The 18,312-nt window shown below is 53.3% G+C and overlaps 2 protein-coding genes across 2 annotated transcripts in view; one reads left to right on the top strand and one right to left on the bottom strand.

Annotated features, from left to right (window-relative positions):
- Nucleotides 1-18,312, bottom strand: part of RTF2 (replication termination factor 2) — a 37,454-nt gene that overhangs the window by 4,941 nt on the left and 14,201 nt on the right. The gene's annotated exons all lie outside the window — the stretch shown is intronic.
- Nucleotides 8,187-13,624, top strand: LOC115273305 (beta-1,3-galactosyl-O-glycosyl-glycoprotein beta-1,6-N-acetylglucosaminyltransferase 7-like). Its single transcript, XM_029916305.1, has 3 exons — nt 8,187-9,153; nt 10,552-10,647; nt 13,401-13,624. Exons 1-3 carry the CDS (start codon nt 8,187-8,189, stop codon nt 13,622-13,624), a joined length of 1,287 nt encoding a protein of 428 aa, XP_029772165.1.

Genomic DNA, 18,312 nt, shown 5'->3' with positions numbered 1-18,312 from the left:
CAGCCGCGCGTCCCCCTGGGGGACCCGCAGTGACCCAGGACGACCGTTCCCGGGACGCATCACTGAGAGGACAACCACGGGCTGCCGGAGGACACAGCCGCCTGCATGTGCATCGAGCGTTGTGCCCGTGTGTGACTCACGGACCTCGCGTGGGAAATACAGGAACAGACACACGCACGGAAGGAAATACTCTATGTAGTAGATCTTGTCAACATTATTCTTCATGTCTTGGCGCTAAGGTCATGTCCATTACAAAACTGGTTTATTCCTTTCTCATTTTATACTTTTAATTCTTTGCTTTCCACTGTACTCATTTTTTGGAATAAAGAGTGAAGGTTTTGCCGCAAAATGCTTCATTTCTTAATTAAAATGTTTAATGTGTGGTTTTGAGAGAGAGAGAGAGACAGACAGAGTGCGAGCAGGGAAGGAACAGAGAGAGAGGGAGACACAGAATCAGAAGCAGCCCCAGGCTCCGAGCCGGCAGCACAGAGCCCGACGCAGGGCTCGAACCCACAAAGCAGCCCACAAACCCCAGTGGGCAGTGCCCCAGCCCCAGGACGCATGTCCGTGTCTCTCACGAGCTTCCCTGGGAGAAACCTCGTACACTCGCCGCATCTGCTTTGCTGGGGAAGGTGCCCTGTCACGGAGGGGACAGCACGGGCTCCTCCTGACTCAGCCTGAGTCTCTGTCCCTCACGGCCTGGCGACGCAGGTCTTCCGGGCCGGCGGTCGTGTGAGCCGCGCGCACGGCTGTGCTGACCCCGGAGGCTCCTGCCGGGGCAGGAGCAACCACGGCTGTGCCCAGAATCTCTTGGGAAACGTGTTCCGTGCACAAGGCAAGGCACGAGGCGCCCCTGCTGGAAGCTGCCGGCCCTTCTGGGCGCCTCCCGACACGCAGGGCCAGCGCCCCGCACCCAGCCCCCTGCCGCCCCAGCTCCGTCACTTGCTGTGCTGCCCCCCTCCCAAGCCCACCACACGGGACCTCAGCAGCTCCTTTTCTAGCGGAGTCTGGGAAGTGCCCCGACTCAGAGACCCTCCTTTGGCCCCCGAGTCGTGAGGTGGAGGCCGCGGAACAGTCCTCGAACAACACGAGGGGCTCCGACGGGCAGGGGCTCGCTTTTCACCATCGCTGCAGGGAGGCCTCCAGGCTCCGCAGGAGGAACGCTGGGAGGCCCACGCCGTGGGAGATTTGGGGAGAGCCTTCTCCTGGGGGAGGGGTCTCCTCCTTGGGCGGGGAGTGAAAAGGGAGCCGCAGGAACGGAATCAGGAGGCAGGTGCGGCCCAGGGGGGCTGGGGCCTCAATAACCCTCCCGCGCGCACTGGGAGGTGGAAGGGAGTCCCTGTCTCCCCCCCCCGGCCCCCCCAGCTCCGGGCTCCCTGCAGCTGCTTCCCACCATTCCTCGGCACCCCCTCCTGGCCTGTCAGCAGTCAACCGTCTCTTTACATGTGACTGGTGGCCTAGGTAGGACTGTGGACCCCGTGCTACAGACAGTTGTGGAGCTGAGGGGACTGACGGGCTGAGGGAGGGTCACTTTCAGAAAGGAGGGGACTTGCAAAGACACAGCTGGCCCAAAGGGACTGACCCTCTCTCTGCTTATAAAGTGACACATACTATCAGTAAAAACACCCATATCTTCCTGAAAATGCATTTAAAAAAATTTTTTTTTCAAGAGAGACAGAGCACAAGCTGGGAAGGGGCAGAGAGAGAGGGAGACACGGATGGCAAGTAGGTTCCAGGCTCTGAGCTGTCAGCACAGAGCCCCCGACATGGGGCTCGAACTCGCCAACTGTGGGATCATGACCTGAGCTGAAACCAAGAGCCTGGACGCAACTGACTGAGTCACCCAGGTGCCCCGATCATGTATTTATCTTAAATTTGCTTCCCTTTGTCACTCATAACTTAGGTGTCTAAAAAAATGGGGGGAAATGTTTCAATAAATCATAACGCATTCTTAGGAAGAGCAGAGTTTCTGACAATGTAGAAAGTGCTTTATGCCACCAGAAAGCCTGCAGACGGTATAACCAGACGACCCCCGGGTATTACATTCTGTCTCAGCACTGGGAACAAAGGCCCCGAGGACGCGGATCCCGCACGTGCTCCTCTCGCCGCACGTCTGGGTCACGAACAAACTGGAACCCTGGTTTCTCAACGGCCGGTCTCCGCGCCCCGTCCGCACCCAACAGCGGTGGCGGGGCACCTCCGCCAGGAGTCGCCTGTGGGACTCCCCTGGCCTCCACGGCGGAAGCCCGTTCCCTGCGCGGCAGCGGCTCAGGGGCGCGGGGCGCGGGCCTGCACGCGCCTGCTGACTTTAAGTGCTACCGTCTGACTGAATGTCAAGCTCAAGTGCCGACAGACGTGCAGGAGGAGAAGGGGCTCTGGTGCAGGATCCGAATCTCTCGGTGTCACTGGTTGTTTTTTTTAATGTTTCTTTTTCACAGAGCGCAAGGCTGGGGGCGGGGGGAGGCGGTACGGAGGGTCTGAAGCCGGGTCTGTGCTGACAGCAGAGAGATCGACGCGGGGCTGGAACTCAGAGCTTCGAGACCATGACCTGAACCGAAGGCGGACGCTTAACTGAGCCACCCAGCTGCCTCGGCTTCACTATTCTTAATAGACCTGTCTGTGGTGAGCCTGAGGAGAGGAGGCACAGGGGAGAGAGAGCAAGTGAGAGGGACTCTTAAACCAGAGAAGGGAAGGTGTGAAGGGCCCGCACCCAGCAGCGGAGAAGAGCAGAGTCGGTGTTGGAGGAGCAGCCCCGCCCCTGGAGGAGCCCAGGGGCAGGACGGGCACAGGCTCACCTGTGTCCCTGAACTCAGGCCCCTGGAGAGCGCGGCTGAAACACCCGGATTGTTCCCAATGCTATTCAGGAAGCAAACAAGAATTTTAAAGCTTTGTGACGCAGCGAGCTGGTCCCGAAGAAACGCTCCGAGAAGCTGAAAGCGGCTCTTTTTCAACCTACAGCTCAGAATCAACAAGAATAAAATCCTCCAGGGACGAAAGGCTAAGAAAACCTGCCAAGCAACTCTGTTCATGTGATTTAAGCAGGAGCCACGGGAAGAGAAGCGACTGATGGAAGAGAAAATCCCGGCCGGGCATGGACACCGGCAGCCCCCGTGCCCCGAGGAACAGGGGAGCAGCCTCTGGGAAGTGCTTCGTTAACCCCGCACGGGTCACAGACGACGCTGAGCAGGTGCAGTTGTTAAAACATTTTTCTTTGCCTCCTTTATGGTTTTAAAACGGAAATATTGGAACATCAGTAACATTTTTAGGGCACCTGGCTGGCTCAGTCATTAGAGCATGCGACTCGATCTCAGGGCCATGAGTTCAAGCCCCATGCTGGGTGTGGAACTTACTTTAAAAACACACAAAAAAAGGAGTATCAGTAATATTTTTATTTATTGAGAGGGTGTGCACACAAGTGAGTGGGGGAGAGGGGCAGAGGGAGGGAAGGAGAGAGGGAAAGAGAGGGAGAGAGAGGGAGGGGGGAAGAGGGAGAGAGAGGGAGAGGGGGGGTGAGAGACAGAGAGAGAGAGAGAGAGAGAGAGAATGAATCCCAAGCAGGCTGCACATTCGCAGCGTGGAGCCTGACACGGGGCACAATCTCACAACTGTGAGACCATGACCTGAGCTGACATCAAGAGTCGGACGCTCACATGACGGAGCCCCCCAGGCGCCCCTCGGTATCATTTTAAACACAGACATAGCAGGCATCTTTTTCTCTCAAACAGTCCTTAGCTTTGGTTCGGCCAAAGGCAGTAAAAGTGGAATATTCTCAAGAATGAGACTAGATTTTTAAATTTAAAATGCCACCATATCTGCTCTCTCCTCACACGGTAGATAAGAGAACAAGGTAAGCCTCAAGGCCACGTCCAAATACTCAGGCCTCACGTTGTATCCAACACAGTTATTTCTGTTGTGGATCTGGGCAGGGCGCCCTAGGACAGAGTTCTCCTCTTTGTATCAAAGAGGCTGAAAAGTGTGTGCGTTTGTGACGCAGGCATCTACGTTACCGGCCGGTCGGACGGCATCCGAATTCAGAGTCAGTCTGGCATCATGAGCTGAGACCCTTTTAGAAAACCAAACGTTCTAACCTGGGCTCTGGGCATCATTCTGAGCCCAGGCACCACAGGAAGAACAGACGCCACGTTCTCGTTGCTGTGGCCGGAGTGACTTTGAAAAGACAAATCTGCAGGAAATGGAGAGCGCTGGCATGCATGGTCCTGGGGGTCACCACTCAGCACCCCATTCCTGTGCAGGCAGAGCACCTCCCCCAGCCGGACTCGGGGGGCAGCTCAGTCCACCTGCGCCCGACCCCCCCCGTCCCGGGGTAGGGACCTTGCTGTGAGTCCAGCAAATAGACACCAAGTCATTTAATCTGCATGTGCTAATGTTAGTGCTCCAAAACAGTAATATTCTAGAACACAGCAAAATATTTTAAGTTCATCTTTAAACATGCCCATTATCTGTTTACTCACAGAAATGACCTCTGTAAAAAATAAAAAGCATAAAAGAGTCTATACAGGATGTCAACTCCCCTGAAAAGTCTTTATTATTATTTTTTAATGTGTATTTATTTTTGTGAGAGAGAGAGAGAGAGAGACAGAGCACGAGCAGGGGAGGGGCAGAGAGAGGGACACACAGAATCCGAAGCAGCTCCAGGCTCCCGGCTGTCAGCACAGAGCCCGACGTGGGGCTCAGACCCACGAACTGAGAGATCGTGACCTGAGCTGAAGTCGGACGCTTAACAGACTGAGCCACCCAGGCGCCCCCAAATAAATAAATAAATATCTTAGACATAATTTTGTGTGGAGGAAAAACCGGCTCAGGAATCAGTTAAGACCGCGCGTTTTAAGGAGCTACACACCCACACTTGAAAACCACCACTTACGTGTCTTGGAAATCAGTTCACCGGAAGAAAAGTGCTGCGTTAACAATTACATTTCCAATATGGCAACAAAAGTGGACTTCACGTTAGGGACAAAACCGCCACAGGTCACGGAGAATCAAGGCCGGGACCCGTTTGCCAAACTGACCACGGGGCACGCCCCCACTTAAAGAGGAATCACTGGCACCCCCCCCATGAAGAGCTGACGGGGATTTCCAGGGTCCCCCCACCCCACGCTGGGGGCTGGGCTTGAGCCACGGCTGCGGGGGCTCCCGGGCCTCCACCCGGGAGGCTGGCCCGGCCGCCCTGAAGAGCCTGTGCTGAAGCGGTGACAACACGGCTCCCGTGCTGGGGACTCTGGTCCCCGCTGCACGTGGCACCTCGGGCACAGCGGCTTCTCAGGTCCGGATGGAAGGCAGATCTGACCCGGCCCCGCGAGCACGACGCTCACACGGACGGGGAGGAGGAAAGGGGGTGGACGTGCACAGCTGCTCCCGTCCCTGGCTCCGCAGAGGGGACATAAACCGCTCAGTCCAGGTGCCGCCCGAAGGACAAGGGATTCCATGCGGGACCTGCCCTCGCTCAATTATCGCAAAGTATTGAAAATACCTAATTCCCTGAGGCAGAGCCACAGTCTACACGGGTGTAAGCTGTCAGTGGAGTGAGGCTGACACACTTCTATGATGAAAGCAGAATGTCTGGCTTTAACCACAAGCCTAGAGACAAAACCAAAGATGTCAAGCCCAAACTCCCCCGAAACCTCATCTCCACACTAAACGTAATAAACTGTGGCACCTGCTTTCCCTTTAACCAAAAACAAAGGGGGAGAGAAGAAGGAGAGAGAGGGAGAGAAAGAGAGAGACAGAGAATCTCAAACAGGCTCTGTGCTCAGTGAGGAGCCCGACCGACATGGGGCTCAACCTCACGACACGGGGATCGTGACCTGAGCTGCAATCAGGAGCCCCAACCAAAATTATTAACAGTAGTTCAAAGCCTTATTTTAGTTTCATTTCAAGAAGGTATCTTCTCCCTGCTGAATTTCCACTTTCATGATACAGGTTTTGTTTATGTTAGAGACCAGATACGAAATGTGTCCATTACAGCGAATACAAAAAGTATCACGTAATTTATAAAAAATGTCTTTAAAATTATGCTGTAGCATTTCATGTTTGGGGCAGTCAACAAACTTTACCAAACCAGCACAAAAAACTTGGCATATTTGGCCAGTGGCTGTTTTTTATTTTTGAAGAGCAGGGTAGGTGAAAAAGAAACTCTACCAGGAAAATAAGTACATGCTTTAAATTCACACAATCTGTTTACAATTTTAGCTCAAAGTGAAGAGAAGGACAGCACAGAATGCTGCCTCGTCGGCGCTTTACCCAAACGGCATCTGAAGGAGTGCCGCGTGAGGGCAGGGGACTGGGGCGCATCCCAGATACAGCGCTGCTCGAAAGCAAATGGGCTTCTTAAAAACGGGAAACAGCAATAGGCAGAGATATGACTTTTTATAGAACTCAAGGCAGGATTCCTAAACAAGAAAAAAAAATGACTGATGATGTAGACTCTATTTTACCTGATCAGTCTTCTTCCTAAATTCTAAAGGATGATCCCTGCATGCATTAATAATTAATAAAAATAATCATCAAAACGCCTTGAGTCAGTCACCTTTGCTCCTATTAAACTTACTCATGCATTTCTACCGGACCCCAGAAAGGTAACTAAATTATTACCAAATAATTTGATCAGGTAAGACATCTGGTCTTTAATCACTGAAGCCTTCTCTAAAAAATTCATAGACTCGTTTCAACAAATCAAATTTTGTGATGAACAAAATTTCTCTTGATTTATTGCTTCCTTTACTGGAAAGAGTTACAGAACGATACAGGATAACAGCATAAAATCAACTCTGCATAACGTAGAACAGGATAGTATTCACATCCAAAATAAGTATTCGAGATTTTTTCTTAACCCGCCAAGGTAAGTAAGGGCAGTAACACCTGAAGACCTACATGCTCAGCATCCTTAGACCCAGGAAAACGCAAAGTGAAGCCGCAGTGACTCAGCCCCACGCACCGATCAGAACGGCCAGAGTGAACACACCGGACGCGCCGGGCACGGGGGAGGATGAGGTCCCTGGAGCCCCCCCAACGCCCCGTGGGGGAGGGAAACGGCGAACCGCTTTGGAAAACGGCAGCTCCACTCGTGGGTATTTATCCCCAGAGAAACAACAGCGGAGGTCCTGTTACCTTCACCCTGGAAGCCTGCTCATCTAACATTCCACAAGTTTTTACTAAGGGCTATTTTTGTAAAACTCCCACTGCTCCTCATTGAGAGCCGTGTTTGAAAAGGAAGAGAATCTACCTCCACGCTTCACGCCTACCACGCCGAAACAAAGTCTTTAGCAAGCAGCTTTGCGATGGCGAGGTTGCTGAAGCAGTGATGGGGGTTTCCTTCGAGGTCTGAAGGTGAAGAGACCGGCAGCGGTGAAGTATCACACGGGCCGCCCGGCGAGTGGAGCCCGAGTCGCTCCGGGGTGGCCACGCTCGGTCCTGGTCCTGACACCATGTGATGGGGAGCACGCGCTGGCCAATGAACCCAAGAACCACAGTAGACCTTATGCTTTTGTAAACCATGTTTGTGGCTACTTTTCAGTTTTCCCAAAGGCTGATACATTTCGATAATCTGGACGCACTGGCGTTAATTCTGCGTGGGCCGGGTCACCTAACCAACTCCCATCATGCTTCAGCACTGAGGACCACCCCCTCGGTGGAGCTACCGAAGCACAGACACGAGGCCCATCCACACAAAGACCCAGCTCGAAAGCTTACAGCATCTGGTCACACCCAGCACTGGGGGCGAGTTCAGGGTCTGCCCACAGAGGAAGGACCAGCTGCACGCACTGTGGCCTGCCCATGGCACGGCGTGCTGCACGGCAATGAGGAGGAAACAATGATCACAAACCTAAGGCGGTGCATGAAATCTCAAAATTATTATCCGAGGTGAAAAAAGCCAGGCACTGGGAGTACCAGAGACAGGGTGCATGGCGGGTGGAGTGAAAGGGGTACAGGAAATCTCTTGGGGGGGTGGGGGAGGGGATGGCTGTCCCAACGACAGCGGTGGTGGTTTTGCGGGCACAGGCGTCCACAGAGCTGAGCACACTCGATGCTTCCAACACATGCGCTCTGGCAAAGCTGCAGGCTGGGGAAGTGTGACGCCACCTGAATTCTACCTGTTCTCCTCCTAGGACGCCTAGAGGGAAAGAAGTTCACACCGCAGCCATAAGAAGGCCCCCGGAGCTGAAGACATGAGCCAGCTGCGGGCCACGAAGCCCGGACTCCTCGTGTGCACAGTCGCGTGCGTGTGCATCTTCCTCTATTTAAGGGATCCAGCTCCGGAGGAACCGACGGAACCCACCTACCCCTCAGCGGTGGAATGCGGCTTTTATCCAGATGAACTGTGTTCGGCTTTATTTGAAGGCAAAGAGGCCGCCCCCCAAATTGCAAAATTTTGTAGAGTCCCTCATGGTTCCCAAATCCTCGCACACTTGCACACGCCAGGAAACTGCTCCAGGGTCTCCCGGAAGGCGCGTTTCATAACCGGACCCCTGTCTGCAGAAGAGGCCAATTTCTCTCTGGCGTACATTGTAACGACTCCCGAGGACCTGGACGTGTTTGTGCGGCTGCTCAGAGCTATTTATATGCCTCAAAACGTTTACTGCATTCAAGTTGACAAAAAGGCCCCAAAGAAGTATACGAGTGCTGTGCAAACCCTGGCGAACTGTTTTGAAAATATTTTTATTTCATCCAAGGGAGGCAGAGTGACCCGCACCGGTTTTACAAGACTGCAGGCCGACGTCACCTGCATGAAAGATCTGGTCCGGTCCAGATTTCAGTGGAACTATGTCATCAACCTTTGTGGACACGACTTTCCAATCAAAACCAACAAAGAAATCATCCGCTACATCAGGAGCAAATGGGCTGACAGAAACATCACTCCTGGGGTAACCCACCCACCCAACGTTACACCCAAGACAAGGGCACATCGTCCCGAATTCGCCCCTGAAGGAAGCAGCCACGGATTGCCACACGGAAGATACAAAGATGAACCCCCCCACAACTTAACAATCTATTCTGGAAGCACTTACTACGCGCTAACAAGGAAGTTTGTGGAGTTTGTACTGACGGACATCCGAGCCAGGGACCTGCTCCAGTGGTGCAGGAACGCCCAGAGCCCAGAACGGCTTTACTGGGTGACTCTGAACCGCCTGAAAGGTAAGAACACCCAGCAATACGGTGTCTGTTCAGATCAGAGGCAACAAGAGTTTAATCTTAAGTGAAAATTGTATCTATTTACCATGGCTTGGTGAAGAGCTCTACCTTTTGCAAGATCTTCTTCCACTTTGGGAGCATGGAAGGGTCTTTAAGGAGCAAGGGAGGGTCTTCAGGGAGCACAGGAGGGACTTCAGAGAGCACAGGAGGGTTTTCAGGGAGCACAGGAGGGTCTTCAGGGAGCACGGGGGGACTTCAGGGAGCACGAGAGGGATTTCAGGGAGAACGGGGGGACTTCAGGGAGCACAGGAGGGTCTTCAGGGAGCACGGAAGGGACTTCAGGAAGCACAGGAGGGACTTCAGGGAGCACAGAAGGGACTTCAGGAAGCACAGGAGGGACTTCAGGGGTCTCAAGCTTGCTGAGAGAGGGCCATGTGCCCAACCCAGACCGGCTGCTTCTGTTCCCTCTCCAGAAAGAAGTATGACCAACAGCTGAGCACAAATGTTCAGAAACTTCATTTCTTCATTCACTTAGTAAATACCATTACTGGGTACCTACAAGGGCCAGACGCTGTGCCAATAAGAATGGAAACAACTAGGGGTGCCTGGGTGGCTCAGCTGGTTGAGTATTCGACTTCGGCTCAGGTCATGATCTTGCGGTTCCTGAGTTCGAGCCGCACATTGGGCTCTCTGCTGTCAGCACAGAGCCCGCTTCGGACCCTCTGTCCCCCTCTCCGCCCCTCCCCTACTTGCACTCTCTCGAAGATAAACATTAAGAGAAAAGGATGGAAAACATTAAAGTAGTAATTTTGGGGGTGCTCAGGTAAATTTCCTGAGAGGTGGGGGGAGATCTGACGTCCTCCTTTAAGTGCACTTACTTTGCCTTCGTATAAAGCTCGTCGGCTTCTACAAGGAACGTGGCTTCTAGCCTGAATGGCTATCATTGGTCCAGATGACCAGGCAAACACTGAATCCAGCAGAAATTGATTAGGATTTTATTATAATCTCTCACATCCACTGAAAATTCTACTTTCAAATCCCCTCTGAGGGCTGGCTGTTATGGAGGAAACACAATCCAAAGAAACCCAACTCCACTCTGCCAACAGCATGCTACACGCCCTCAGTGAGTTACTAGGGATGAAGACGGGCCAAAGTGAAAGCCGGAACAGAAGACCTCGGCCAAGCCCACTGCCGCTGCCCATGTAGTGCACCCCGCCCGCCCCCAAAAGCGTAGCCTTACCCCGGCTAACAAGCACACACTGGAAGCGAGGCTGGACGTCCCCTCCACCTTTCTCCCGACTGTGGCCCCTGGTGGGGAAGGGAGCACGGTGTGGCAGAGCTGGTGCCCAAGGGCTGAGCAGCTGCCTGTCCACTGCGATGCTCATTTTGTTTCCCCCTCAGATGCCCCGGGAGCCACGCCAGACGCCGGATGGGAAGGAGACATTCGAGCCATTAAATGGAGAAGCGAGGAGGGAAGTGTTCATGATGGATGTAAAGGTAAGAACTGAAACAAAACAAAAGTAAGCCTCCCAATTTTACAAAAACTATCCAACTGCTGCCTCGATTCACACTAAGAGATAATCATTAGCAGAAGCAGTGATGGGATTCATGAAGTTCCAACTGCATGGAGTCAATTAAAAAAAAAAACAACTTGCTAGCAGGTTTCTTCCACCTGCTCCTAGAATTCAAACGCAAACCTTTATTTGAATAAAGCTCCGGGTCTCCGTGGGTCTCTACCAGAGCAGGAGCGAGGAACGCAGGCGTTTGTTCCAGAGTGCAGTGGGCACTAGGTTCTTGCTGAAGGAAAGGTCTTTCCGCTTTGACCTCAGGAGACTCCCCGGGACCTGGGAATCTTTCGCCCCTTTGTCCGGTGTCCCAGGGGGTTATGTTACCAGGACAGTACAGAGAAGTAAGACTTGGGGTGGGGACGTTGGTGTCCCTCTTTGGTGTAAAGGCTGGAAGAGCAGCGGCTGACGGCAGACTCAGGCCTCGGGGGGGGGGGGTGGGGGGGAAATGCCCAGGCAGCAGGGGACCAGGAACCAGGCTCCTGTCCCAGTGTCTGGGCACCGCTCTCCCCACCCACACGCAGCCCAGGGGGAGACGGCTGCCTGCGAGGGGCAGAGGCGACGGGGAACACAGTCACAGCGCCGTGCGGACAGGGCCAGTAGGGAGAGGGGCGAATGCTCTGGGAGCCCACAAGGAAAGAAAAACAAAGGTGTCTGACCTTTTTGGGGCCACCAACTGTTGGACAGAGATGGCAAGAAGGGTGGGGGGCATGGCATCCCCTCTCCCAGGGCGTCCGACCTGGCCTTTCTGTCTACACACAGCGTCCCAACCGCCAAAGAACCTACCGCACAGACACGGCCACCGATTTTACCAGTGCATTTGGGGGTGGCCCTTGGGCTTGAATTACGGTAGATCAGATACACAAAATAAGCGGGTTCACCCAGTTCCCAGCTGTTTAAAACACTGACCTAAAAGAAACAGGTTGTAGACAAACTAAAAATTATAAAACCCAATACCAGAGAATAATTCAAAGACCAGCAATTCCTGCGGCCACATGCTCACGTACCGTGTCGGAAGGGCTGAAATACTTTTCTAGTGTGTTCCATAAATATTTGAGCCATGATTCATTAGGGAGCTCTTCACACCGTAAGAAGGTGACGGTAAGACAGGCTAAGAAGCAACCGCAGCCTGCCTTCAGAAAGCCAGGAGCTCACTGTCCTCACCTGCTGGGGAAAGGCCGTGGGCAGGGTGGGGGCTCAGACTCCTCCCGAAAACACAACCCACTCACAGAGGAAGAAGTCACAAAGGGTTGCTGCAATCCATCATAAAGTCGTGATTCAGAATTCTTATAACCACCACCTGAATATTTCAGTATTTGCCACAAAAGCCCAATGACTGTAAATCTTAACAAAAACCATCATTGCCCCCAAAGCAAGCACTGAGCAAGTTCTTGCCATCACTCACTTCAGACTGCAAACCGTCTACTAGGAAAGCAGCGAGACAAGGGGCCACCGACGGCCAGCGCTGAGTCAGCCGCCACCTTAGCCGACCATGGCGGGGCCTGGTAGACCCTTCCGGAGCCCCCTCTGGGCCCACAGTCAGTCTCACGTACTCGCACTTTACAGATGAGGAGCCCCAGGCTCAGGGACGTGAGGTCACTCCCAGTGTCACGGGAAGTGGCAGGGCTGGGTCCCCAAGCAGGTGCAGCTGTCTGCTGCCCCCTCAGTGGACAGGCGTCCAAGGAGTGACAGTCACCCTGCTGTTACCAGCAACCAAGAGTTTTGTTTACTTGTAATCCCCCGAACGGCATTAACTCAGGACTTGCCACGTGCCTGTGCCCCCTCCCCAGCTCAAGTTCACGTGTGTACACCGTAGGGATTGTCCAGCCACCGTCACGGGGCCGCCGACTCTCTCTTCACGACGTCCGTGCTGTTCATGCAGCTTGTCTTCGTGTCCATACTTTCCAACTGGTTCAGTGTAAGTCTATCGAGAATCTATGACACTACCAAGAATGGCTATCGGTTAAAAAGATGTCAGTCATGACAGGAGCCGGGCCCTTTCCTAGAGGAGCGCCTGCTCGGCGGGCTTCCACTCGGTCCAGTCTTACAGACGCTGGACAGTTCTGTGTGCGGTTTGGCCCTTTTTCCGTCCTTCCCCGAGAGAGGTCTTTAGAAGTGGGATCGCTGGGCTGGCGCGGAGAGAGCGGCAGGGCCGAGCTGGGCACAGAGCAAGGTCTTCCGTGGATCGGCCTTTCCCTCACGTGCAGACGGAGCGCTCGCTCTTCTGCAAACCGGGAGAGGGAATGGGAAGCGCTGCGCAGCGCTGGCCGGGGGTCAGCAGACAGAGAAGGAAGAGCCGAGCACAGCGCCAGTCCCGTGGCGCGAGCTCATGGGGAGGGAACCCGGCCCTGGAGTCACCTACAATTCCAAGGTGAGTCACTCCGTCCGTGTCAAACGCTCGCTCGGTAAGAGCAAGAAAGGGCCGGAGCAAGGCCATGTTAACACCGACGCAACTCCTGCAAACTCCCCACAACCAAGGAAGACAAGTGGTCGTGGAGCCCAGTTCAGAATTTAGAGTTGGCCGGGAAAGTGCGTGTCTAGACGCCTCCCCCGTGCTCGTGACTAACAGGAGGCCGTGTCAGAGCCATCGCGGAGGCCGTGTTTGGTCTGACCCCCCCGAGGCAGGGGCCTTCCCGGTGACCTGGGACGGCATCACTTCTCGGGTGTTTGTGCTTCCTCCTACAGGGCGCTACGTCCGTGAGAGCTGCGTGTACGGACCAGGAGACCTGTCCTGGATCGTTCGGTCGCCTTCGCTGTTCGCCAACAAAGTGGACTCGACCGCCCCTCTGGTGGCCACGTGCCTGGAGAGGCGGCACAGGCTGCGGGCGCTGCGGCAGGCCGAGGTTCCCGCGGAGCCTCACTGGCGCTTTCCGCAGGAGAGTGATTTTAACACGAACTGGGGCCGCTGAGCGGGGCGTGTGGGGGCGTCTGCGCCCGTACGGGGATCGCGGTTTCCCTGACTTGTGATGGGAACGTTTAACCAAAGGAGAAAGAGTCTTAGATACGAGCATGCCCGAAAGTGAATTTGGAAATATGCTATTGACAAGACTTCCTTTTTAATAATCACAGGCCACTCACTCTTAGGGCCTCAAGGAAGAAATCCCGAGAGGAAAGGTGCCCCTCAGGGGACCGCGGGGGCACCGGGATCAGCCAAGTGGGGACTGACCGCCTTACTAAATAGCTGCTGCGGATCCGAGCCTCGAGTTAGAATAAAAACAGATCCGGTTTTGAAGATACTACTGTGTGTATGAGATTCTAATAAAAAGCAAACTCCCACGAAAACAAAACCCCGCTTAGCTGAACCGTGCTCTGAGCCACGTACCTCGGCTCTGGTAACCCTAGAGAAGTACAGAAGAGTCCACTTCTTCGGGGTAAAACTAAACTAATCCGGAGTCGAAGCACACTTGCTTAAGAAGGTTGCCGTCAGCTTCTGTGGGCGTTAACTGTACCTTCTGCCCTGACGGCTACATATTATGCCCAGCCTGTCCGACACCACCCACCACCACCGGGGGCCTGGGGCATTTGGTGAGCCTGATTAAGTGACTTTTAACCTTTAGTTAATTTAAAAAATTGTCATGAGCTGAAGTTTTAATAGTCCCACGTGGCTGGTGGTTACTGCGTTGAACAGCATAGGTCAAAGGCAGGAATGGTCTTAATTCTCCCTGCTCAACGGACTCGGGTCTCTAAGGAGTCCGTGACGTGGTCACTGTTCTGTCGAGGACTTTCTGTATATTCTCTTCCTCTAAAAGAGTTCACGGGATTGTACAAGACTGAAAATGTACGGCATGTAAGTGGCACCACATAACACAACTAAAATAAATACACGGACAACTCAAAGGCAAAGTCGGAAGCCTCGGGAAGCTGCAGCTCTGCAATGAAACGAAATCAAATCTGCTGAGTCAATGAACACAGCCCTTGGCGAGCACAAAGCTGGACGGAAGGCAAAGAGCCCTCAAAAGCACAAATCAAAGGTAACTGCCCACAGAACATGAACACCACTGTTGCAACAAACATTTCTTCCGCCTCGACCCCTCCTTCCAAGCACACGCTGAACACATCAGGACCGTCAAAGACAACGCAGGGGCCCCACGACAGCACGGGTCTGCGCCCCTGCGCGTTTTTACAGGCAAACACGGTGCTCACGGAGCGCACCAACGGGCTACGTTCTGAGTGCCTGCTGGGAAAGCTCAAAGTCACGACTGGGTCCCTGTAATTTATAACAACTCACTAGCAAGTTAAGTGCAAAAGCCCATTTTTTAAAAAGCTCTGCCTTTCCCAGTGAGCTGAAGCACAAGCCCGCCTTCGCTGTGTTTCGATGTCCATTCGCAGCACGGCCACGTTGCTAACAGTGGGTCCGTACAGGCGTCTACTTAACAGATTTGCTCTGAGGACGAAGCACTTAGAGTTCTAATGTCTGACGTGTCTCTCAGATGAGGAAACTGAGGCACAGGGCAGCAACGGGATTGTCTGGGAGCACACGGCCGAGCAGGGATTTGGACCCGAGCCGGCAGTCTGGGAGCAAGCGGAGGCTGACAGGCAGGCAGCCCCCAAGGCTGGGTCAGGCTGGCCAGGCCAACACAGAGCAGCAGCCTCCGCCAGCGTTAGAACCAACCAGAAACTGCCGTTCGCTCGGGGCCAGACTCTTACTGTATTCACTTGTAAGAACAAAATTAAACCACACGCAAAATATGTCTGAAATATGCTGCTACAGACTGTATTTTAAAGGTGATGCATTAATAGGGACCTTGAGATAATTTCTCTTTTGGGAAGTAGAATCTTCTCGCTAATATGTAGACTCTACTGTTCAATTTTTCTACTAGATTTTTCTTACGCATGAAAAAGTTTAAGGTGGCCTGTGATGTCTATCATGGGGTTCCCTGAGGCTTAATACTTCTGAAGACCATGAAGACGGCGGAGAGCTAAGATAACCCTAAGGAGGCCAGAACCTGAAAAAAAAAAAATCAACGTTTGCAGACCACTTTTTTTTTTTTTTTGAGAGACAGAGACAGCATGAGCAGGGAAGGGTCAGAGAGAGAGGGAGACACAGAATCCCAAGCAGCCTCCAGGCTCTGAGCTAGCGGTCATCCAGAGCACGACGCAGGGCTCAAACCCACAAACCGTGAGATCATGACCTGAGCCGGAAGCCGGACGCTTAACCCACTGAGCCCCCCAGGGGCCCCTGCAGACCACTTCTGAAGATGCCCCTTTCCTGACATCATCTCCCCTTTCCATTCCACCTCTCCACGGAAGGGCAGCCGCAGAGGGGCTCCTGGCTGGCTCAGTCCGTGGAGCATGAGCCTCTGGATCTCAGGGTCTTGAGTTCAAGCCCCACATTAAGCGTAGAGCTTATTTAAAAACTAATAATTAAATTTAAAAAAAAAGAACCAGCACAAGTTTTTGTCCCACTTCTGGTTTTAAAATATCCACAGCGCCGCACTCACCTACCACAAAGGCTAAATAAATGAAGCCAAAAAGTGACATGCTACCGATCGCACTTCTAACCTCTAAACTAGGATTCGCACGCTTCATCTGCACGCAGAGCCCCAGGGCGTCTTGCAGACTTTGGCTCCACAGACCTGGGGAGGGTCCGGGAGCCTGCGTGTCTTCAAAAGAGAAAACCAAAAAGCCTCCCAGGCTCCCAGGTGGTGCCAATATTGCAGGACCACAGATCACGCTCTGGGTAACGAGCACGGGCTTATTTTACAAACTGTAATTGCTCCGATGCGTTTCTCCTTATTACAAGAACGGAAGAACACAGTGGGGAATACAATTAGGTTTTTGGCTACTGACTTGTTTACAGTGAAAACAAACAAAAAAACCTAGCAACCACACCTCTTTGGACCCTGCTGACGGAAATCAAGTGTGTGCACCGTGCGTCTGAGAGCGCAGAACCAGAGCGTTCTGAAACCCTTGGGGCTCCTCTAGTGGATCGAAAAGCCAAATGTGAAACTATAGACTGAAGAGTAGGGAAAACGTGTGCCCTGAAGCCCCCTGAGGTTCCTGAATCATTCTTACGACACCGCTTCCTCTAAATTTCACACATTATTTTAAAAAGGGACAATATCTGTTTCAGACTTGGACGCTGTCGCTTTCTCTCTCTCCGCTGGCGTGTCCACGATGCGCTGCGGCGGGAGGTCCTCCATGGCTCTCCTGCTGGCGCTCTGGGGGAATGGCTGGGGCTCATGTCTCCCCGTGCTTCCTGCTGCTGTCAGGTGCGGGCCTGAGTGGTCGAAGTCTGAGTACCACTTCTGGGCCTGGGCCACAAACACCTCCTCCGCTGCATGCTCCCTCAGCTACTCCCATCAACGGGATGTGGAACCCTCCCAAACCCAGAGGAGGAGGACGGCAGGAGCCTGAGTCCTTGACTTTGCCCTGGGAGAAAGCTGCCCAGCCAGGAACTTGCGCTGTATTAGCCACTGGAACTTGAGGGCTGTCTGTCTGGGCGGTCAGCCAGCCTTGACGGACATACTTAGTATTGCTGAACTTCGGAGACTTTACAAGTATGAGTTTGATTCCTGGAAGTGGTATACAAATTTGGCATTCAATTTATTATTTTAAAACGTTGTCTGAAATCTCCATCTAAGAGGAGAGCATCTAAGAACGTACTACAACCTGTCCCTTCACGAGCTAGAATCTGAAGCCCAGAGGCCGAAGCGATGCTCCCGAGCCAGCACTGCTGTGGGACCTTAAAGCTGACACACACCGGGCTCTCGCCATCCGCTGCGTGGACGAATGGCTCTCACTCACGTGTGCCACTGAATGTCCACGCTCTTGCATTTCCTAAATGTCAACAAAAAGTTGTCCTAGCCCTGAGGACGTCAGAATACGACCTTCTGTGGAAATCCGGCCACCGCTGATGTTATGAGTTGACATGCAGTCTCCAGGGTGGGCCCTACTCCAACACGACTGGCATACTTATAGAAAGCAGAGACATGGACAGAGAGAGGACTCCACAGAGAGAACACCGTATGAAGACGCGCAGGGAGAAGACGGTATCTCACAGCCCTTAGAAGGAACCAGCCCCGCCCACACTGTGATTTCCGACTTTGAGCCTCAAGAACAGTCATTTCTGCTGAGTTGCGCAGGTCGTACAGCCGTGTTAAGGCGGCCTGGGGACCTGACACGTCAACTACTCAACCTCACTATGCAGGGGCAGTCTTCACATGAGTCCTGGAAGTTAAAAGTCCTCACCATCTCGCTTTTCTGGCAACAGATTTCTTTCTAAGAGAATTCTCGGGGCGCCTGGGTGGCTTAGTCAGCTGAGCGTCCAACTTCACTTCAGGTTATGATCTCTCGGTTCGTGGGTTCAAGCCCTGCCTTGGGCTCAGTGCTGACAGCTCAGAGCCTGGAGCCTGCTTCGGATTCTGTGTGTCTCTCTCTGCCCCTCCCCCTGCTCGTGCACACGCTTGCTCTCCCTCTCTCTCTCAAAAATAAACATTAAAAACATTAAAAGAAAAAAAGAAACTTCTCTGAGGTATTTCTGAATGATAGCCAGCGTCCCGTCTTGACGGCCGTAGGTTCTGGCGGCCGTGGGGGCCACCCTCACGAGACAGGAGGAGCCAGCAGTCCCGGTTCTGACCCGCCCTCTGCGCCCCTC

This window comes from Suricata suricatta, chromosome 12 (assembly GCF_006229205.1).
Source record: "Suricata suricatta isolate VVHF042 chromosome 12, meerkat_22Aug2017_6uvM2_HiC, whole genome shotgun sequence".
Classification (NCBI taxonomy): Eukaryota; Metazoa; Chordata; class Mammalia; order Carnivora; family Herpestidae; genus Suricata; species Suricata suricatta.
Note: the sequence above shows the minus strand (reverse complement) of the source record. Positions and strands in the feature narration are given on the sequence as shown.

What these genes read in the sequence shown, in the direction of transcription:
- LOC115273305 (XM_029916305.1), top strand. Translation starts at nt 8,187, where the DNA reads ATGAGCCAGCTGCGGGCCACGAAGCCCGGACTCCTCGTGTGCACAGTC. An exon ending in GACTCTGAACCGCCTGAAAG is followed by an intron (nt 9,154 to 10,551) that starts GTAAGAACACCC and finishes TTTCCCCCTCAG; the next exon opens with ATGCCCCGGGAGCCACGCCA. An exon ending in TGTTCATGATGGATGTAAAG is followed by an intron (nt 10,648 to 13,400) that starts GTAAGAACTGAA and finishes TTCCTCCTACAG; the next exon opens with GGCGCTACGTCCGTGAGAGC.